Below are 16,817 nucleotides of genomic sequence, written 5' to 3'. Positions count from 1 at the left end.
AAAAGCGATATAGCAAATGTGTAAGTATAACATCGATCAACGAACTAGCGTCAGTGTGCATGTCTGATTAGACAAGGCAAAAGACACCTCTATGTAGCGTTCTTTTTCTATTCTCCTATCGCATCCACTTACACATTAACATATGACTCATGTGCTCTATCTTTATATCTCTGGTAATAAGACCATAGACGAGATATAAGCACAAACATAAGACACAGGAATAGTGGATCCCCACTGAACAGGATTACGAAGAACTTGTCCTAATTGAACTAGTGAGGTCTACTTCCTATGGGGGGAACTACTGACTAATGTTACGAAGAACATCAAATTATAGGTTCCAACCCGATCCGAAGTACCAATCGGGCAGGGCCGCAATCCTTTAGACTCTGCAAGCGCCATCGGCGCGATAATAATTTCCGCGACTGGACATGAGCAGCGAGTAGTCCTCGACCAGTAGTACCAAGACAAAGGTGTCCTTGAAACGACTTACGAATACAAGGAATTATCAAATACACGTTGGCTCACGCGCGTCCGGGATACGCAATTATTCAAAGGAATTGAGCAATCGCGAACCGATAAACCGCGAGAACAATTTGTTCCATGTAAGCGAGAGGCCCAAGAGAGAAGAAATTTTTCGTTTCCGTTTCACGTGTTCCAAAGGGAAAAGAATTTATATAATACTTCAGTTTGTAATAATTATAGTTTTCCAAATTCTTCTACAAGATTTTTTATTTTTCTAACCCATCGTAGTATTTTATAACAATTTATCAATTTTCTTAACTTAATTCTAGGTATATACCGTTATCCAGCAATTAATTATTAAATATATAAATTTAATATTTTCACGCACACCATTCTGTTTTACTTTCTATTATAAAACTATGTTAAAGTATTGTTTTCGTTTAATTATTAATTTGATTACTTACATTATTTTATTTAACAACGTCTGTAATTTGTATTTAATATACAGAAGAATTCAGTTTATTTAAATCTGTCATATGACAAATACTTATATCCTTACTACTTACGATTTCTCGTTCATATAATAGTTCAGATAAATGAATCTAATGACCAGAAGTTTATTTATTTATGAGTTTTAAGGTGTTCCCATTAAGAATAAAGTCAGAGAAGTTTCTTTAATCGACCACTGATTAAAGTTTTGTTTGAATAAACGGACTAATTATAATCGTCGCGATGCGACACGATGTTATAAATTGTAGAGGGCGTGAGAAACACTCTGACTTTTTTCGAGGTCGGTATTTCAGAACGTTAGATACGAAACTTCATTTAATGTCACATCTATCCTGTTCTTTGTCAATGGTAGAACATTTGCAATAGTTAAAATTGGAACTAAGTTTTAATATGACATTATTTTTAATTGAATTTTATCATATAAATTAATCAAGTGTCCTTTTTAATTTGAAATTTACGCTCGACTTCTTTATTCGTCATCATTAGCAGTAATAATCAAAACAGCATGTGGTTTTTTCTGTAAACTCCATTTTTATTTTCTAAATATAAAACTATCGTACTATATCACATAATAAACTATAATACACGTATGTACGTGAATGATGCAGTACCTTAACATAAATACTATTTTGATAAAAACGTACAACAGATCGATTTTGTTCACGTGACGTACTTTCTCGTAAAATGCATGATCTACAGAAAAATAAAAGAAACGATACACATATATGATATCTTGTTGGTTTCTCTTCGCGAGTATGAGACTTACATCGATTTAAGAATATCGAACACAAGATGAAACTCATGTCTCGGTTTGTCCAAGAGTTACATTACATTTTGTAAGTATAATCTCTTGTCTTTTTTAAATTTCTCTATCGTATTCGTATTTTCATTCAATATTGGTAGTTTGGAAATAGTACACACAAGTAGCATTTGTAATACTGATACACATGAACAGACACATGTCTGTTCTACATTGTCTATTGTTAACCATTTATTTATTAAGTACCGGAGACTGTTTGTACTAGGGTTTGAAATAAAGGATAACAGTTTTGAATTATCGATCGGCAAGATCGACTGAAAAGATCATGAATACCAACATTTACATTCCCTATTTGCATTTTGTATTTCTGATTGAATAAATAAAGTTATCCTTTATTTAAAACGCGCTTTCCATGTCGAGTAAGTGGATAACTTCGTTTGTTATTAAGATTTTGGTTTCTCTTTCTCATCTTTTCCGTCTTGTCTTTATTTCAGATTTACCGCGTAAACGCGATAATAAGGTTATATTCCGGATCTTTTCTCATACCTTAATAGCATTTTGTACGTTAAATGAAAAATTTCTTTCGGTGTAAGTTAGTTATATGTAGAAGTTATTTCAGTATAACTGAAAAATTTGTTTTCTTAACGATGTACGAAATATACATATGTATATTCAATGGGATATTTTCCATAGTAAGTTCTGTGTTATAAATGGTCAGATTCGAAAGCTGTATTTGCGACACCGTTCATCGTAGGAACTTCTGGCTTTTTCTCGCCAACGACTTGCCATTTCATAGTTTTCGAGTCGTTCTCTTCTGGTCCTTCCTTGCTCTTCGCTTTCTTCTCTTGCTCCAGCAATTGACGATCTTTCCTGTGCTCCGTGTATAACCAGCTGTCCATAAAAAAATTCATGTTAGCTCTCTAACTTCCTGTCTTATCAAAGACGACAATTAATCAATCTATTTTTAAAACGTATGATTAAAGTAATTAGTAATTGTACATTATATTAGTGAGCAAATCTAGAAAAAATGTTCGTAATATTTCCTCCTCTTTTATTATCTTTTATTATTTTTCTCTTCCTTTACTAACTGATACTTCTATAAAATTATTTATTTAGTGACCATGAGGATGTCTCGAATGGAGCACTTTCGAAAATGGTAATTTTTCACGACACACTCGAAGATTACACGAGATATAATTGCCGTCGAGAGATGATCTACGAGCTAAAAGAAACTAGACGGAAGTAGCAATATTAATGTGGTATTTAACTGAATCCACTTTGAATTGTTCATCTGATGATTTTCCATGAGTGAAGCTCTCCTAATGAACATGTAAGTTACTCTCATGTTTTAATATATAATATTAACGCGACCTATTCAAAATTAGCTCACGACTCACATTCTGAATATCTATGATATGGAGGACTTGCAACCGGTAGAACTTACAAGAACGCGACGACGGCTGGCATGGTCATGCAGGCGCCGACAATGAAGAACGTCCCTGGAAACGTTTTCATGGTTGCAGCGTAAATGGAACTGTACATAGGCCCATAGATGAGAGGCATCAGAGATTCGCAGACACCAAGCAACGAATTCACCTTGCCTGCAAATCAACGAAAATTCAGGTACACGTCGTTATTTAATCAATATACACAGTTTTCTTCGCTTCTATGCATAATCTTGTGTACTCCAAACATTCTTCTATGGCGGAGCCCTTTGAAATTTTTATTTATACTTCTTTGTTAATACTTTTCTTCTAAAACCAAATAACGAAGAAAATCAATTTGCACATTACGAATATCGCTAAAATGGCACCAATGGAATATAAAGGGTAAAATCTTTAATAGTATCGTAGGATCATAGTATTGCGATTATATTACTTTAAGTTAATATAATTTAACATTATTAGATTATACTAAAATAGACGAAATAAACGAAATGAATATAAAGTCTAAAAGCTTAAAAGTATAAAAGAATATAAAGTACGCTAAAATTGAGTAATTCAACTGAAATTCTTATGTTTGCCATATATGACTCATGATACTGGTTAAGTCTTAATATAAATGATTAAGATAACATCTTAGTATATGAGATAAAATACCGGTATTAGAAAAAACAGGAAGAAAGATGATCTCGAGAATAGTTGGATTGTTAGCTAGACAGGAAAACGTTGTTAGACGTTATTCCAGCTGAAAGGAAAACCCGTGGAAAATTGCTTAAAAACGGTGTCGATTTGACACGAAGATACGATGAAACAAGATTATCCTATTTACGCAGTTCTAAGAAAATGTACGAAGGTAAAAAGGCGTCTCAAAATGATCCGATTAGAACGAAGGCCGCTATATCACGCTGGACCAGTTTATATAGTTTCTAATTCATGGTGTCATGTTTCGCGTATTTAAGTGCAAATACGTACGTTTCATTACATATATAAGGTATTTCATGCAATGAGACCAAGTCATAGCTTTAGAACGGTAGAGATTCTACTTAACAAACGAATGTCTCATTTTTTAAAATAAAATGGAGAGATAATTTGGAATTATTGAGATTATAAGTGATTTATAATTTTTGTAATTTAAGATGATTTAAAATTCTTGGAATTAAAAGCGAGATCTTTGAAATTAGATGACTTGACATCTTCGAAATTAGAAGATATTAGAGCGTACGCTATGTTATATACTATTTCAAACTTTTATATTTGTGATTTAAAAATGACATTTCTTTTTCTATTGTCTATCATTTTATAACTATATGTTTGTCCTTAGTTGTATGGAATATTTTGGTATAGGATGCTCTGATCGAGTTCCTAAAGAATACGATCTATTCTTTAGGATTATCTATTAGAAATATCTATTATTCCATCGCCGTTTTCATGTTTTATCAAACTTGTATAATGCCAAGTTCGTGATACATGTATTTCTGTCATACCTGCGTAATATGCTTCCGTTACGTGCCTAATTTATTCCAACTTTACAAAGGCCTTATGTAAATTGAGCATAGATGTTTTACAAATTATATAAAGGAATATTTTTAACACTTGTATCATAACGTTCACGTAACGGTACCTGCTACATGTTTTTCCGATCTTACAAAAAAAAGACGCATTTGTTTCAATGTCAGTCTGCTATGCCAAGGTAATAAATCTGTATTCACTTACCGAGTTCACTTGTAGATACGAGTTTAGATGCTATCGATCGCATCGCTATGAAAGATGTACCATTCACGATCTCGACGATAGCCGCTGAAACAAGGATGTACGAAAAAGATATTTTACCTTATTGATTCCCTTTCTTGGAACTTAACGCATTATCAATTTGTGTAGGTAAATGTGCCATCTTTCACTGTAGAATTTATAATGAATTTGACAACATTTGAAAAATTATAATTCATTGAAAGTAAAGTATTGCAAAAAAGATCGGTAGAATAATATTGTTATATACTATTATTAATATTACTTATATATTATTATACTATATATACAGATATACAGGGTGGTTGGTAACTGGTGGTACAAGCGGAAAGGGAATTCTACGTGATTCTACGCGAAAAAAGAAGTCGAAAATATAGAATAAAAATGTTTTTTTTTTTAATTTTTCCATCGAGACAACGATCTACAGTGAGATACCGAGCAAAAATTCAAAGTCGATTTTCTCGAAAACAAAGCCTCAAACGAAAAATAGTACTATTAAGTTCGTATAGTAATATTTTTTTATGTATGTATTATGTATATTTATAATTTTTTTCGTATAATAATATTTTCGCACCGTTTCAAAGAGAGAACTGTTACTCTTTAATATTATTCCATTTGTATTCAATTTTCACGTTAATAATTTTCACAGATTCTTATCTTAGAAATATGCATTTTCAAAAGAGTTTAATAAAATATACTTCATGCTACTGGTAATGCGTTAATGTTCGAGATGTTCATTTGATTTAACATTTATGTGAACATTTACCTAAATAAATCATCCAGTCCGTGATTGCAAATGCATAGACGAAACCAGCCAAAATCTTGCTCATGGAGCTCATAATCCCGACTATAGCATCGTCGATTTTTAAAATGTGACTGAACACACCGACAGATACCGCGGTTCCTATAAATAAAAATAATTTCACTCTTGAAAAGTGATTAACATGATAAGTACTGTGAAGAAGTTAAAATCACTCCTTTCACCATCATCCAAGCCTCTAGCAGAATGATTGAGAATGCTTAGTTGATTGATAACAATTTTACTTGACACAAGTACAATTTTTGCATCTTTCGGTTTCTGTCAATGAGAATATTGCAAGGTTTAATGATCGTACGATAGCTTTTCAGTTATGAAAAAAGCAAATGACTGCAAAAATATGTAAAACTGGTTTCTTTTTATTTTTAAATAATTATAAGTTTAATATAAAAAGGCAGTAAAATACAAAAGGCAACTCCGTTCATTAATTCACGTTTCAGCCTCATAGCTATGGGTTTCGAGGTTTCTGTGATTTACTTGAAAACGATGGCCAACGATTTCGTTTCGTAACAGAGCAACCTATTATATAATCGATTTCCGTTGCTTTCATGGATAGAATAGGCCAAAAAGAGTGACGTACGAGTTTCACGTGAATTCGTCAAGGTCTTAAAAAAAAAAAAGAAAGAAAGAGGGAGAAAACGTTTAGAAAAAGTGCAGTAAAAAAGTATAAAAGTACCATAATTGAATAGTGAACGAATTTTAATCTACCAAAATTATTAAAATTATTAAAATTATTAAAATTATTAAAATTATTAAAATTATTTAAATAGAGGAAGGAAAAATCAAGGCAGTAAAGATTACATTAGAAGAGTATTTCCTTGTAAAATCGATCTTATTGGAAAAATTTTCTACTGGAAGATATCTTTTAGGAATATGTGTCCTTAGAAACAATTTTTTTTCGCGAAAGATACTTCTATTTGAGAGGCAGTTATCGCCAAAAAAGATTCTATTTTTTTCAAGAAATATGATTACACTCGTAACAACATGTTTTCTGCGTGGGATTGTATTTTATTAAAATGCAGCTTCGAGCGTGTAAGGTATTCCAGACGATCGTTAATTCCTCGAGTTTTATTCATTCACGTGTTTCCTCCAATCTTAAATAACATTTTTTGCTTCTTTCATTAATAATCACGTGTATCTACGATAATAATAGGGTATTAAATGTTATTCTGGAAATTGTCGGAGGAATTGTTATCTTCCTTACATTGTCTTCATATTCGACCTTAATATATTCGATTCTCAGATATTAATCTTTTTATCAATTATTATCAACTCTAGCGAACAAAAAATTTTCCTTTACTTAGAGTAATTGATAATTGACATGGACAGTTATCAAGTTTACTCATAAATACGCGATAATGTATTGATATACTATCGATGAATCATCATGAGCTACGGCGATTCTCGAATATTTACTCACCGATTAAATTCGTCACCATGGCGAACGTGGTGAACATGCTGAACATAACTTCGTTCCAGTGGTACCTGTATCTCATGTAAAGATACATCACTGCCATTTCACCTATAACAATAATTACCCGTTTTAGATCTTCGATTTTCACTTATTTCGTACCTCTTAGCGAATTAAAAATCTAAAAGAATAGAATAAATTGAATAATAGTGTCCATAGCTCTACCGCGATCTTATTGTTATATCTCAGTTTTACTCTTTCTTTAATTTTGTTTGAATCTGTTAGATTTTAAGGAGAACAAGAAGGAATTTTGTTAACAATAAAAGAACACTATTGCAGGGTTCACCCTGCAAAGTTTAAGATAAAATTTTTCTTAGCCTATGAATTATTAGTATTCATTATTAACTTCACCAAACTCAGTCAAATGATCGGTTTCAAAATTTAATTTAAAATTCTACATTCATTGTTATTCCTTTTATTCTTCTAACTTCATGTAAATTGTTATATTAACGATAATTGGGAAATTGATTAATCAGATAATATAATATAAGAATTTACATAAAGTTTGATGAACAAAAGCAATAACAACGAATGTACAATTTTAAATTAAATTTTGAAGCCGATCATTTGACCGGGTCTGGTAAGATTAATGTTAATACTTAATTATTAATAATAGGAAGGCATATTTTCGAACGGTTCTATAAAGAAGACACGTATTGAAATTTGAGACCTATTTTAGCTAAAACAAATACGTTTATCGTTTATTTAATTAAGAATTTACGAAGGTACAATATATTCTGTATACGAGCGTGCGAAAGGGTTAAATAAGTTTGAATTCTGAATAACAAGAACGATAATTTAATTTACTCTAAACTACAATCATCCCGTACGTGTTGTAACTTCGCGAACCACGGGTTACAATGTTCTAAATTCAATGTAGGTGGAACGATTCCGCTTGCACAGCATGAAAGATCATGGTCAAAACGTTTTTCAGAATTGGCAGCTCGCGTTCGCCGCTATCTCTGCAATGTTGCTTCATCGTTCCACTGTACGTAATGGGCCTCGAAGTTGAAAATGACACGCGGAAGGCCGCTTAAGGTTAGGCGTTGGAACAAGCAAAAAGTTATGCCCGTTATGCCTGTCACTTTTTACAGTTGAATAAATTATTGCCTTCGAGAATTGATCCACGAAAGGATCAACCACCATTGACGTCTCTTCTTCGATAGAATATTGCGATACGTATACAATAGCGTGCAAAGGTTTCCAATCAGATAGATTTCTCACTTTATACTCTAGAAAATGATATTTTACCAAATTTTATCTAACATCCTGTAACTTGTATAACGGCGTCTATTCGTTGTATTATCTTCTTTCGCTTATTATGTTCTTAAACTGAACATTACTTGGAATTCTGTTTGATATCAATTCTGGAACAAGATGCGAGAAATCTTCCTCATCCAGCACTTTTGCATATCAACGCAATTATATATTTAACTTGCCTGGAGTTATAACTTACTAACTTAGATAACATTAATGAATCGATAAGTTGACGAGTTGTTGGGTTGTTGGTCTTTGTTACCTGAATAATTTTTACGATCCTACGATTTTATGTCGGATAGGATATTAGCTGTCATTTTATTCGGATATTATGAATAAATAGGGGTCATGACTCAAAAAAGAGTCATGAGTCAGAGTTGTGATACTCTGACATAATATTGGATTAGCAACTAAGGCATTACCACCTAATGACAAAATCCGCGATCATTTAGTTGTCAACCCGATACATGTAAAATTCAGTCAGATCACGTCGACAATAATAATGAAATCTTCAACATCATACCATGATTGAGCGAAGAACTGAAAACATAATTACGCGTGTTTCGTCAATTGTCTCTGACATTTTGAAAAATATCGCCTGCTGGAGGAAGCACTTAAAAATGCTGACTTTATCCTTTCCATCTTCAATGGCCATTACGAAATTTACTTTTTCCTATCTACTTATTTATTCTCCGGACTTCCTTTACTCATAATCCCATTGTATATGAATGCATGCAAATCTCTATCGACAGGAAGCGTTTAAAAACGAAATTACGAACGATTAATGATCGATAAAAATTGCAGAATTTTATGCGATGCACGATACGAGTATTGGAAGAAAAAGAGTTATGTTTTTTAAGTAGAAAAGTAGGTAAATAAATTCCAGCCTGCAAATGTTGGAATAATTTCTTCGAATTTTTAGCTGCAACAATCTATTTATTTCACTTCTTATTTTAATTTCCTTTGATTCTGAAAATCTCCATTCCTGGAATTTACATCATTTATTGTTTCGGATCGTTGATCTTTCACAGAGGTAACTGGAATAACTTAATAGTAGTTGAACCTTCGGGTGGCTTGAGAAGCTATAAACACAATCAAAAGTTATTCCGAATGATTTCGACGCGTTATTAAGCTGTATTACATAAGGATATACACGGCGTTACACAACAAGTTCGTTCATCAGGCTGTCGAGTTAATCGTTTCCGTCGAGTTTAGGCTATTATCACATCATTGCTTTGCTTTTCTCACGAACATTCCTTCAGAATGTCAGAGACAATTCCACGATTGTGTTTTTATCGATCGATTCATCTCTCAAATTTTATGTTACTGGATAAACGCTGGTTTTTCTTGAATTCTTCATCCTCTGGAAATTCATTTCGCACAGTATAATTAGACTTAGATATGAGTTCGGTGTAATTGTTTTAATCATAGCATAAGCGATTAAAACAATAATGTTGGGTTTTCAACAGCTCGTCATGCTGGTAATTTCTCATTGAAACAGTTTTGTTAAATATAATTCTTCGTCGCTTGAAACAAAAATTTTAACTGAACTAGAAAAGGAAGAAAGGGGAGAAGATCGGCATGTCTATCTGGTTTTTGAAAAAATTAATCGAGCGAAATGATGAAGAATATAAATACCAGGAATGAACATTTCCTGTACAGAGAAGAATTCCGTTACCTCTAAAAATTGCAACACTAATTTCTCAATACGATTTAGAAATAATTGGCACGAAAAAGAAAAAGTCGACGAAAAGAAGTTGGTACAAAATTGGTCACGTTCCTTTCCACGAAACTCGTCAATTATCTTATTGTCGTCGATCTAATTTGCATGCAGACTACAGCGCGATTTGTGTACCGACTTGTGTAATTTCATTTAATTCGAGGGATCATATTTGAAGACCGTAAGAAATGTTGAAAATTGCTCGGAAATTATCGTAAACGGCAAAGAAATTAAATCCAAGTTCTAACGCTAAAATAATTATGAAAAATGTTCTGTGGCCAAAGAAAAAATGCCAGTTACCGTATAATTGCGAAGTGTCAAGAAATGATTGATTCTAAATTCTTGCACGATCGCACCTTGTCGATCTCCTTACTAAATGTTATTACAAAATCAAAAACTTTGATAGCAGAGAATCTAAATAAAATATAGTTTTCAATTAACTCGTCCGAACTTTATCTCTCATCTTTCGATCTAACTGAGATAAATCAAATGTGAAACGATCCAAGATATGAATCTCGTTGTACGATAGTATAGTGTAGTATAGTAGCGCCTAGGATATGGAAGTTATAAATCAAAACGCAAAGTGAAGACATCGATCGATGTTGCATTGAAATTTAAAAGGGAAATGTATGTAGGAATTTACTTTGTGTTTCGATATAATGAAGATCAGAGAGCTAAGATTGCTTCGTACTATATTTCGTTTCTAATTTAATTCATTTATTCGTTAATGAATCAAGCAATTACGATCAATAGTGATTAAATAAGGACGTGAAAAGAAATTTTAGCAATAAAAAAGGGTAATAAAGCGATAACCTTAGAAGATAGAGGATATGATAGACAAAACAACGCAAGGCATAAAAAAAAAAAAGAAAAGAAATGTATTGTTGAAAAGAAAATATATCGCAAAGAGATATGGGAAAGAAAATTTATATAATAAAAAACTAGATTTTTCTATCAGAAGACTCCTAAGATTTCTATCAATTTTCTTCTTCTCTTTATAATATATATACTTTGACACATGACCGATTTTCCTATCTCGTTATATCATAGAAGTTACTATAACCCTTCAAACCATCAAGATTAGACCGATTTCCGACGGTCAAAGATCTGAAATTACATCAAGCTACTTAGGCCATCAGACCGCATTAGCATACGTGCGTATAGAATCTAGTTCTAATAGGTATGTTGACTTCGCAGACGCACTACCGGTCATAAATTTCAGGCCACTGTCTTTATTGTCTCGCTTTTTATATCTACGGTCTCGTATCTTCCTTCTATTTTCTTCCCTCCTCCTCTTTATTTCTCCGTTTCATTTTCACGCGTTAATTAAATATTTAAATGTTTCGTTGTAAAAATTGAAGAAATAGATTCCCCTCTCTTCTTCCTTATAAGTGTAATATTTCTTAGTGCTGTGGATATTTTAATACGTTAATTAAAATAATTGATTTCTTCGGTATTTTTAATGAAAGATTCAAACGTTTCATTAGTTTATTAAAAATTTCTTAAAAGACGATGAAATATACTTATAGAGAGGTATTAGAACGTCGTGTAATTTCAGTAGGGATTTCTTTGAAACAAACGTGGATTTGTGTTACAGCAACAAATTACAAAAATATCTAAGTATCGGTTATCGTTTCCATTCTCTCGTCCTTCGGTAGCCGTTCCTGTCGATAGGTAATTGCAATTAATACCGTGAAGAAGGTTTGTTGATGGTTTTCTTTGATCGATAACGCGTTCATGTGCGAACCAATGTCGAAAGATAGTACACTTGAACTCGATCGAATTAAACAGTGATGATTAATGAATTAGCTTACGTCAATTGCACGGTCCAATTATACAATGTTTCGGATAATTGATATTAATGTACCTTCTGTAATTGACGTGTCGATAGATCACTTGTCGTACCAATTCTTTAATCTCGTATTTCTAGAGCGAGAATCATTGTTTATTACATTTCCATAAGTTGAAATAATATATAATAGACGGATCGCGGATTTTTACGAATTTACGTAAAATCTAGAAATGCACAGAATGCATATAGATACGTAAATCTCTGCTTAAGTTCCCTCTCTTTAATCGTTTTCATAAAAATATAAATTCGTATAAAAATCTGCGATGTAAGAATAAATATTGTACTTCTAAACTTTGCAGGCTAGTTTATTATATTTCAAACATGTGAGACACATCAAGACACAAATTCGAAATTCGACCAAGTTCTCTCGACAACTGAACAAGATTTCCTATCGATAAAATCTTTATCTGCGATTCTTTTTTGTCATTTTAGAAACATAAATTTGTTAATCTTCCTTTTGTAATGTCAAACTGAGGACAATATCGCAAGGAAGACAAACAGAAACCATAGGAATATGCACGCACGTCTAATTGTTGGCCTTTCAAAATCAGGAAGAAGGCCATTACACGAAATTGTTATAAGCAGCATGATTACCCAGTGCTCTTAGCAAGACGAATAAAGACGCAACGAAACATTATAATGTCCGGCGTATTAGCGGTCTAATTAAATTATGACAAGGACGCTCGCCTTGAATTCCCTGTTGCAATACGAATTCGTGATGCGCTAATAATCCGTAATTGACGGATGGAACCGTATTGTCGTTCGAGATTAGCATCGTAACCATTCGGAGAAAATGGGGACACTAAGTTCACTCATTGTTCCGATCAAAAAAGTAATTGATAAAAGAGATAATCACGGTAAATTTAATATTGGTTAAATTAAGCTACATTTTTATTGGATTAATGAGATAATTATCGTCCAGATACGGCAAAGATGTGTATTAACGTTCGTTCGAGATATTTGTATTTAAAATATGGGGAAAAGATAAGTTCAATGGGGAAATATATATACATGGACGATATATAGAAACAAATTTAACATAGATATTACAAGATTGCAATTGAGAACTAGATACGCGTATGCTTATTTAGATATTCTTATTTAAAAGCAGGAGAAAGATGAAGATGGTCATTTTTACGGAATAAGAAGAATTCACAGAAGAATTTCCTTATCGAAAGATCTGTCGAAGAGTAAAAGTCGAATGAACATCCTATAAAAAAACAATAATTACGACGTTACAAGGACATTTGTTAGGATCGTCAAAGAACAGGACAATTAATCACACTTTCACTAGCGCCCCTGCGCGATCTATCGCAATTTTCATGTTACGTGCGTATCTCCGCTCATCGTATGGAATATATGTAGAAACTATTGGAAACACATAACACGGACTACATCCATCTACTTGCTGTCGATAATTACAGCTCATTACATCTATCTCTATCTCGTTCTACCTCGAAAACCCCGATTTTATCATTTTTATACCGTACCTAGCAGTTTCCGCTGTTTCTAGTGGCCTAAATGTTGCAATTACCTTTGGAAACTTCTGTTGGTTACCGCAATAATACTAGCGAGATTAACGAGAGTTATGCGAAACTTTTCCTACTTTCACTCGTCCGATACAGGCTTCGATACAAGAGTTGATGAACAGGAGATCTCTGAATGTTTGATTGGACGTGTGAAACTTCTTCGATATGGAAATCGTGAAAGTTGCTGGAAAGAGACGTTTAGCGAAGGACAATTATTTGTTTGATGACGCGCGAATTTATCAGGTTTGTAAACAATCTTCGAATAAAATTGTAAATATTGTAGTAGTAACTAATATCCGGATCGTGGATCTTTGTAAATTTAATTTTGATTTGTAGGCAAATTCTCAGTGGTTTATTTCAATGTCTTTCTCTCGATAATCATTCGATCAAAAAATACAATAGACTCAAGGAGACTTACGCATTAGATTAAAATATTTACAACGTTATTTGGAGATTTTCAGGAGCTGATTAAAACGAGACTTTTCGATTCAACATATAATTGTATTAGATAAGAACGATCTACCTCTGAGTATTATGGTGCAAAGGGTAAACGTAGAGTAGACTTAGATACATAACAGAGTGATCGCTACATATACACACAGGCCACAGATCACAAGAGAGAAAGGAAAGTGTAATTACGAACGTATCAGATGCAAGGGTTGGAATATGTTTTTGTTAATGAAATTTACAAAACTAGCTAAACTAGTTTACGCTCCGCCGTTCTGGATCAATTCGATCAAATTTTTGTGTAACTTTCGAGATAACGAGTTAAGAAATTCTTATAGATTTCAAAATTTCTGGCTTTCATCCCTTGCCAAACTTACGATACGAACTAGCAACCTTCCTATTACATCGAACAAATAATTGTTACGTCAAACGTCTAATACTTTCATCAAAGTAGAAATTCTTATCGTGCAGATTTAAGGAAGAAACTTTACTTCCGCAAAAGTAAAAGTCTAATAATTAGATTTATAGATTTCATGCATTTCATGCATTCACACAAAATGCGAAAGTATTCAATTATACTTTGGAAATACCCAAAGTAAAGTGCCAAGTACCCATAAGAATTTAAAATAGGTACAAATTCCTATTTTAGTTCTACTCTCACGATCTATTAGTAGTAAGAAGAAAATAAATAAAAATCTTACCGTAAAGTGGACCAATCACAACCATAACGATGACCATAAGCACCAACACCCTTTTCTGCCGATTATTTCTACCCTGTTTAAAAGCAACACGAAAGGTCTCTTCAATATGCTTAAACGCGAAGAAGTCCAAGATCGATGCGCACACGGTCATCTTCTTCGTCTCCGTTTTTTCCGCCTTTTGCAACAAATGGGGTTTAGGTGGCTCCTTAATCACCACTAACCCATAAATGAAGCTCAACACGTAACACACGGTCGAAATACCGAATACACCATAAAATCCAATTTTCAGATACAGTATTCCGGACAATGCCATTCCGATCGGTACACCAAGCGACAAGAAAACATTTGCAGCACCAATTCGAAGCGTCCTGGACTCTACCGACGTGATATCCGCGATATAACTGAAAACACCCATGAACATGGTGAACCAGCCTCCCGTTAACGCTGGCCAAAGTGCTTCGAAGATACCTGTGGCTTCCATAGGAACCTCGTGAAAGAAGTAGGTGCACAACAACATACTAACGCTGCTTAAAAATTCACCAATGATAGGTAGAAGCATACACGGCTTCCTCAATCCTGTACGATCGCTCCAGGCACCCATGAAGAGGATCAAGATGGTAGGTAAACCGCTAGACAAAGCTGTTTTCCATGTCTGCATGCCAGCAACCAGTTGTTGAACAGCAGTTTCTTCCATCTCATAACCAGTCGTGTTCCTTCTAGCCAATGCTGTGCAGACTTCGTCAGGATAAGCCAGATTCACTCTACACGCTTTTTCCAAGCTGAGATTCTGCGTGGCCAGAGAAGCTAGCATACAGGGTATCACGTAGCAGGCGATCATAGGCTCCACGGTGATATTACTGGTGAAGTAAGACCATTTCTGGCGCAATGTCATGGACTTCCAGACCAATGCTTTGTCAGATACTACCTGGTTTCCAGTGGTGTCACCACGTTTCTTCTCCATCGTCGATGAATTATTCGTGTCAGCCATTTCCTTAATAAATAAGGGCAGACTGAGCTATGTCAATGGTACTGAAGTATTCTTCGTGGTGTGCTACGTTCCTTGTAGAGTCTGCGTCATATAACTCGCTTTGCTCCAAATTTTTGATAACTGTTTTCCAATGCAGATCCTTGGTGTTGAGTGAAACTTCCAAGAATTTTCGAAGATAATTAAAATCATGCGGATGGATGCGAAGATACAGTCTTGACTGGTACCAAATATTCAACCGTTCTCCACGGATTTTAATATGGTAGATTTTCTCAATTATTCACATCGTCTGATAATTAGTTCAATTGAACGATTCTTCCTTTTTCGATACTTCTTCGTTGACTAATTACCTCTGGACCGATTTTAGGTGTACGTATTCTTCGAAATTGTATTTATTCGTTGATATACCGGTTGGTTGGATTTCAACCGGTCCGCGGGAGAGACCGTCTAACTGTCTACTCCTGGCTAATGCACCATTGTGCATTACGATACGCATGTTACCTCTTTTCCCTTCTTCTTCCTCTCGGCCACCTCCTGCTCCGTGCTGTTCCTCCACCACCTCGTGTTCCCTCCATATTGTCCCCTCTGAAACTCTTCGACGATCCTACTCCACGTGCGGGGAGAGTACATCCGAGGGTACATCCACCTAGCTGAATATAACACTCGTAACACGATGAAACGTCGTCGGTGCGAATCGTTTCTGCGACGATCGACAACCACGCGCTAACGTCCACGCTTCCGGTTCCGCTCTTGGACGCTTTTCGGGTCAAGGTTAACTTTTAGAGTCGATGCACGAGGGTTCCTTTCAATTTTACAATTGCAACGGAGGGTTTTTGAGATTTTATAAGAGATTGTAGGCAACAGAAATTTCTGTTGGAATTACAGACAATATTTTAATTAGCTAAGAAAATACAAATTCTATTGAGATTTTAGAGGGTTTAGGAAATTTCTAATTTAGACTTTGTTTCGTCAGAAAGATTTAAGAAATCATCGTGTAATCATACTGTAATGTATTAACGGGAATTGTAATTTGTCTATAGATATGAGATTTGATTCTTCAAAATTTTATAGAGATTTCATTTTCTTTTTTATATCTTACGTTAGCACGAATTATAATT

The 16,817-nt window shown here is 33.9% G+C and overlaps 1 protein-coding gene and 1 long non-coding RNA gene across 2 annotated transcripts; one reads left to right on the top strand and one right to left on the bottom strand.

Annotated features, from left to right (window-relative positions):
- Positions 1-1,661: 1,661 nt before the first annotated feature.
- LOC126867375 (uncharacterized) lies at positions 1,662-15,152 on the top strand. The gene is made up of 4 exons (XR_007690222.1): positions 1,662-1,808; positions 2,849-3,062; positions 3,154-3,355; positions 15,004-15,152. It is a non-coding gene; the product is annotated as an uncharacterized LOC126867375 (long non-coding RNA).
- LOC126867310 (solute carrier family 46 member 3) lies at positions 2,252-16,169 on the bottom strand. The gene is made up of 6 exons (XM_050621677.1): positions 14,715-16,169; positions 7,158-7,259; positions 5,687-5,824; positions 4,888-4,971; positions 3,177-3,333; positions 2,252-2,623 (listed from the first exon to the last, which is right to left on the bottom strand). The coding sequence occupies exons 1-6, from the start codon at positions 15,700-15,702 to the stop codon at positions 2,437-2,439; spliced, it is 1,656 nt and encodes a 551-aa protein (XP_050477634.1). The 5' UTR covers positions 15,703-16,169; the 3' UTR covers positions 2,252-2,436.
- Between the last annotated feature and the right edge of the window lie 648 nt (positions 16,170-16,817).

The sequence above is a fragment of the Bombus huntii genome, chromosome 7, assembly GCF_024542735.1.
Source record: "Bombus huntii isolate Logan2020A chromosome 7, iyBomHunt1.1, whole genome shotgun sequence".
Taxonomy (NCBI): domain Eukaryota; kingdom Metazoa; phylum Arthropoda; class Insecta; order Hymenoptera; family Apidae; genus Bombus; species Bombus huntii.
Note: the sequence above shows the minus strand (reverse complement) of the source record. Positions and strands in the feature narration are given on the sequence as shown.

Bases quoted from the DNA above. Each gene is read 5' to 3' on its own strand.
- LOC126867310 (XM_050621677.1), bottom strand. From the start codon at position 15,702: ATGGCTGACACGAATAATTCATCGACGATGGAGAAGAAACGTGGTGAC. The intron at 5,825-7,157 runs GTGAGTAAATAT...TTTTATTTATAG, and splicing joins CATGGTGACGAATTTAATCG to GAACCGCGGTATCTGTCGGT. The intron at 4,972-5,686 runs GTAAATGTTCAC...TCCTTGTTTCAG, and splicing joins GGACTGGATGATTTATTTAG to CGGCTATCGTCGAGATCGTG.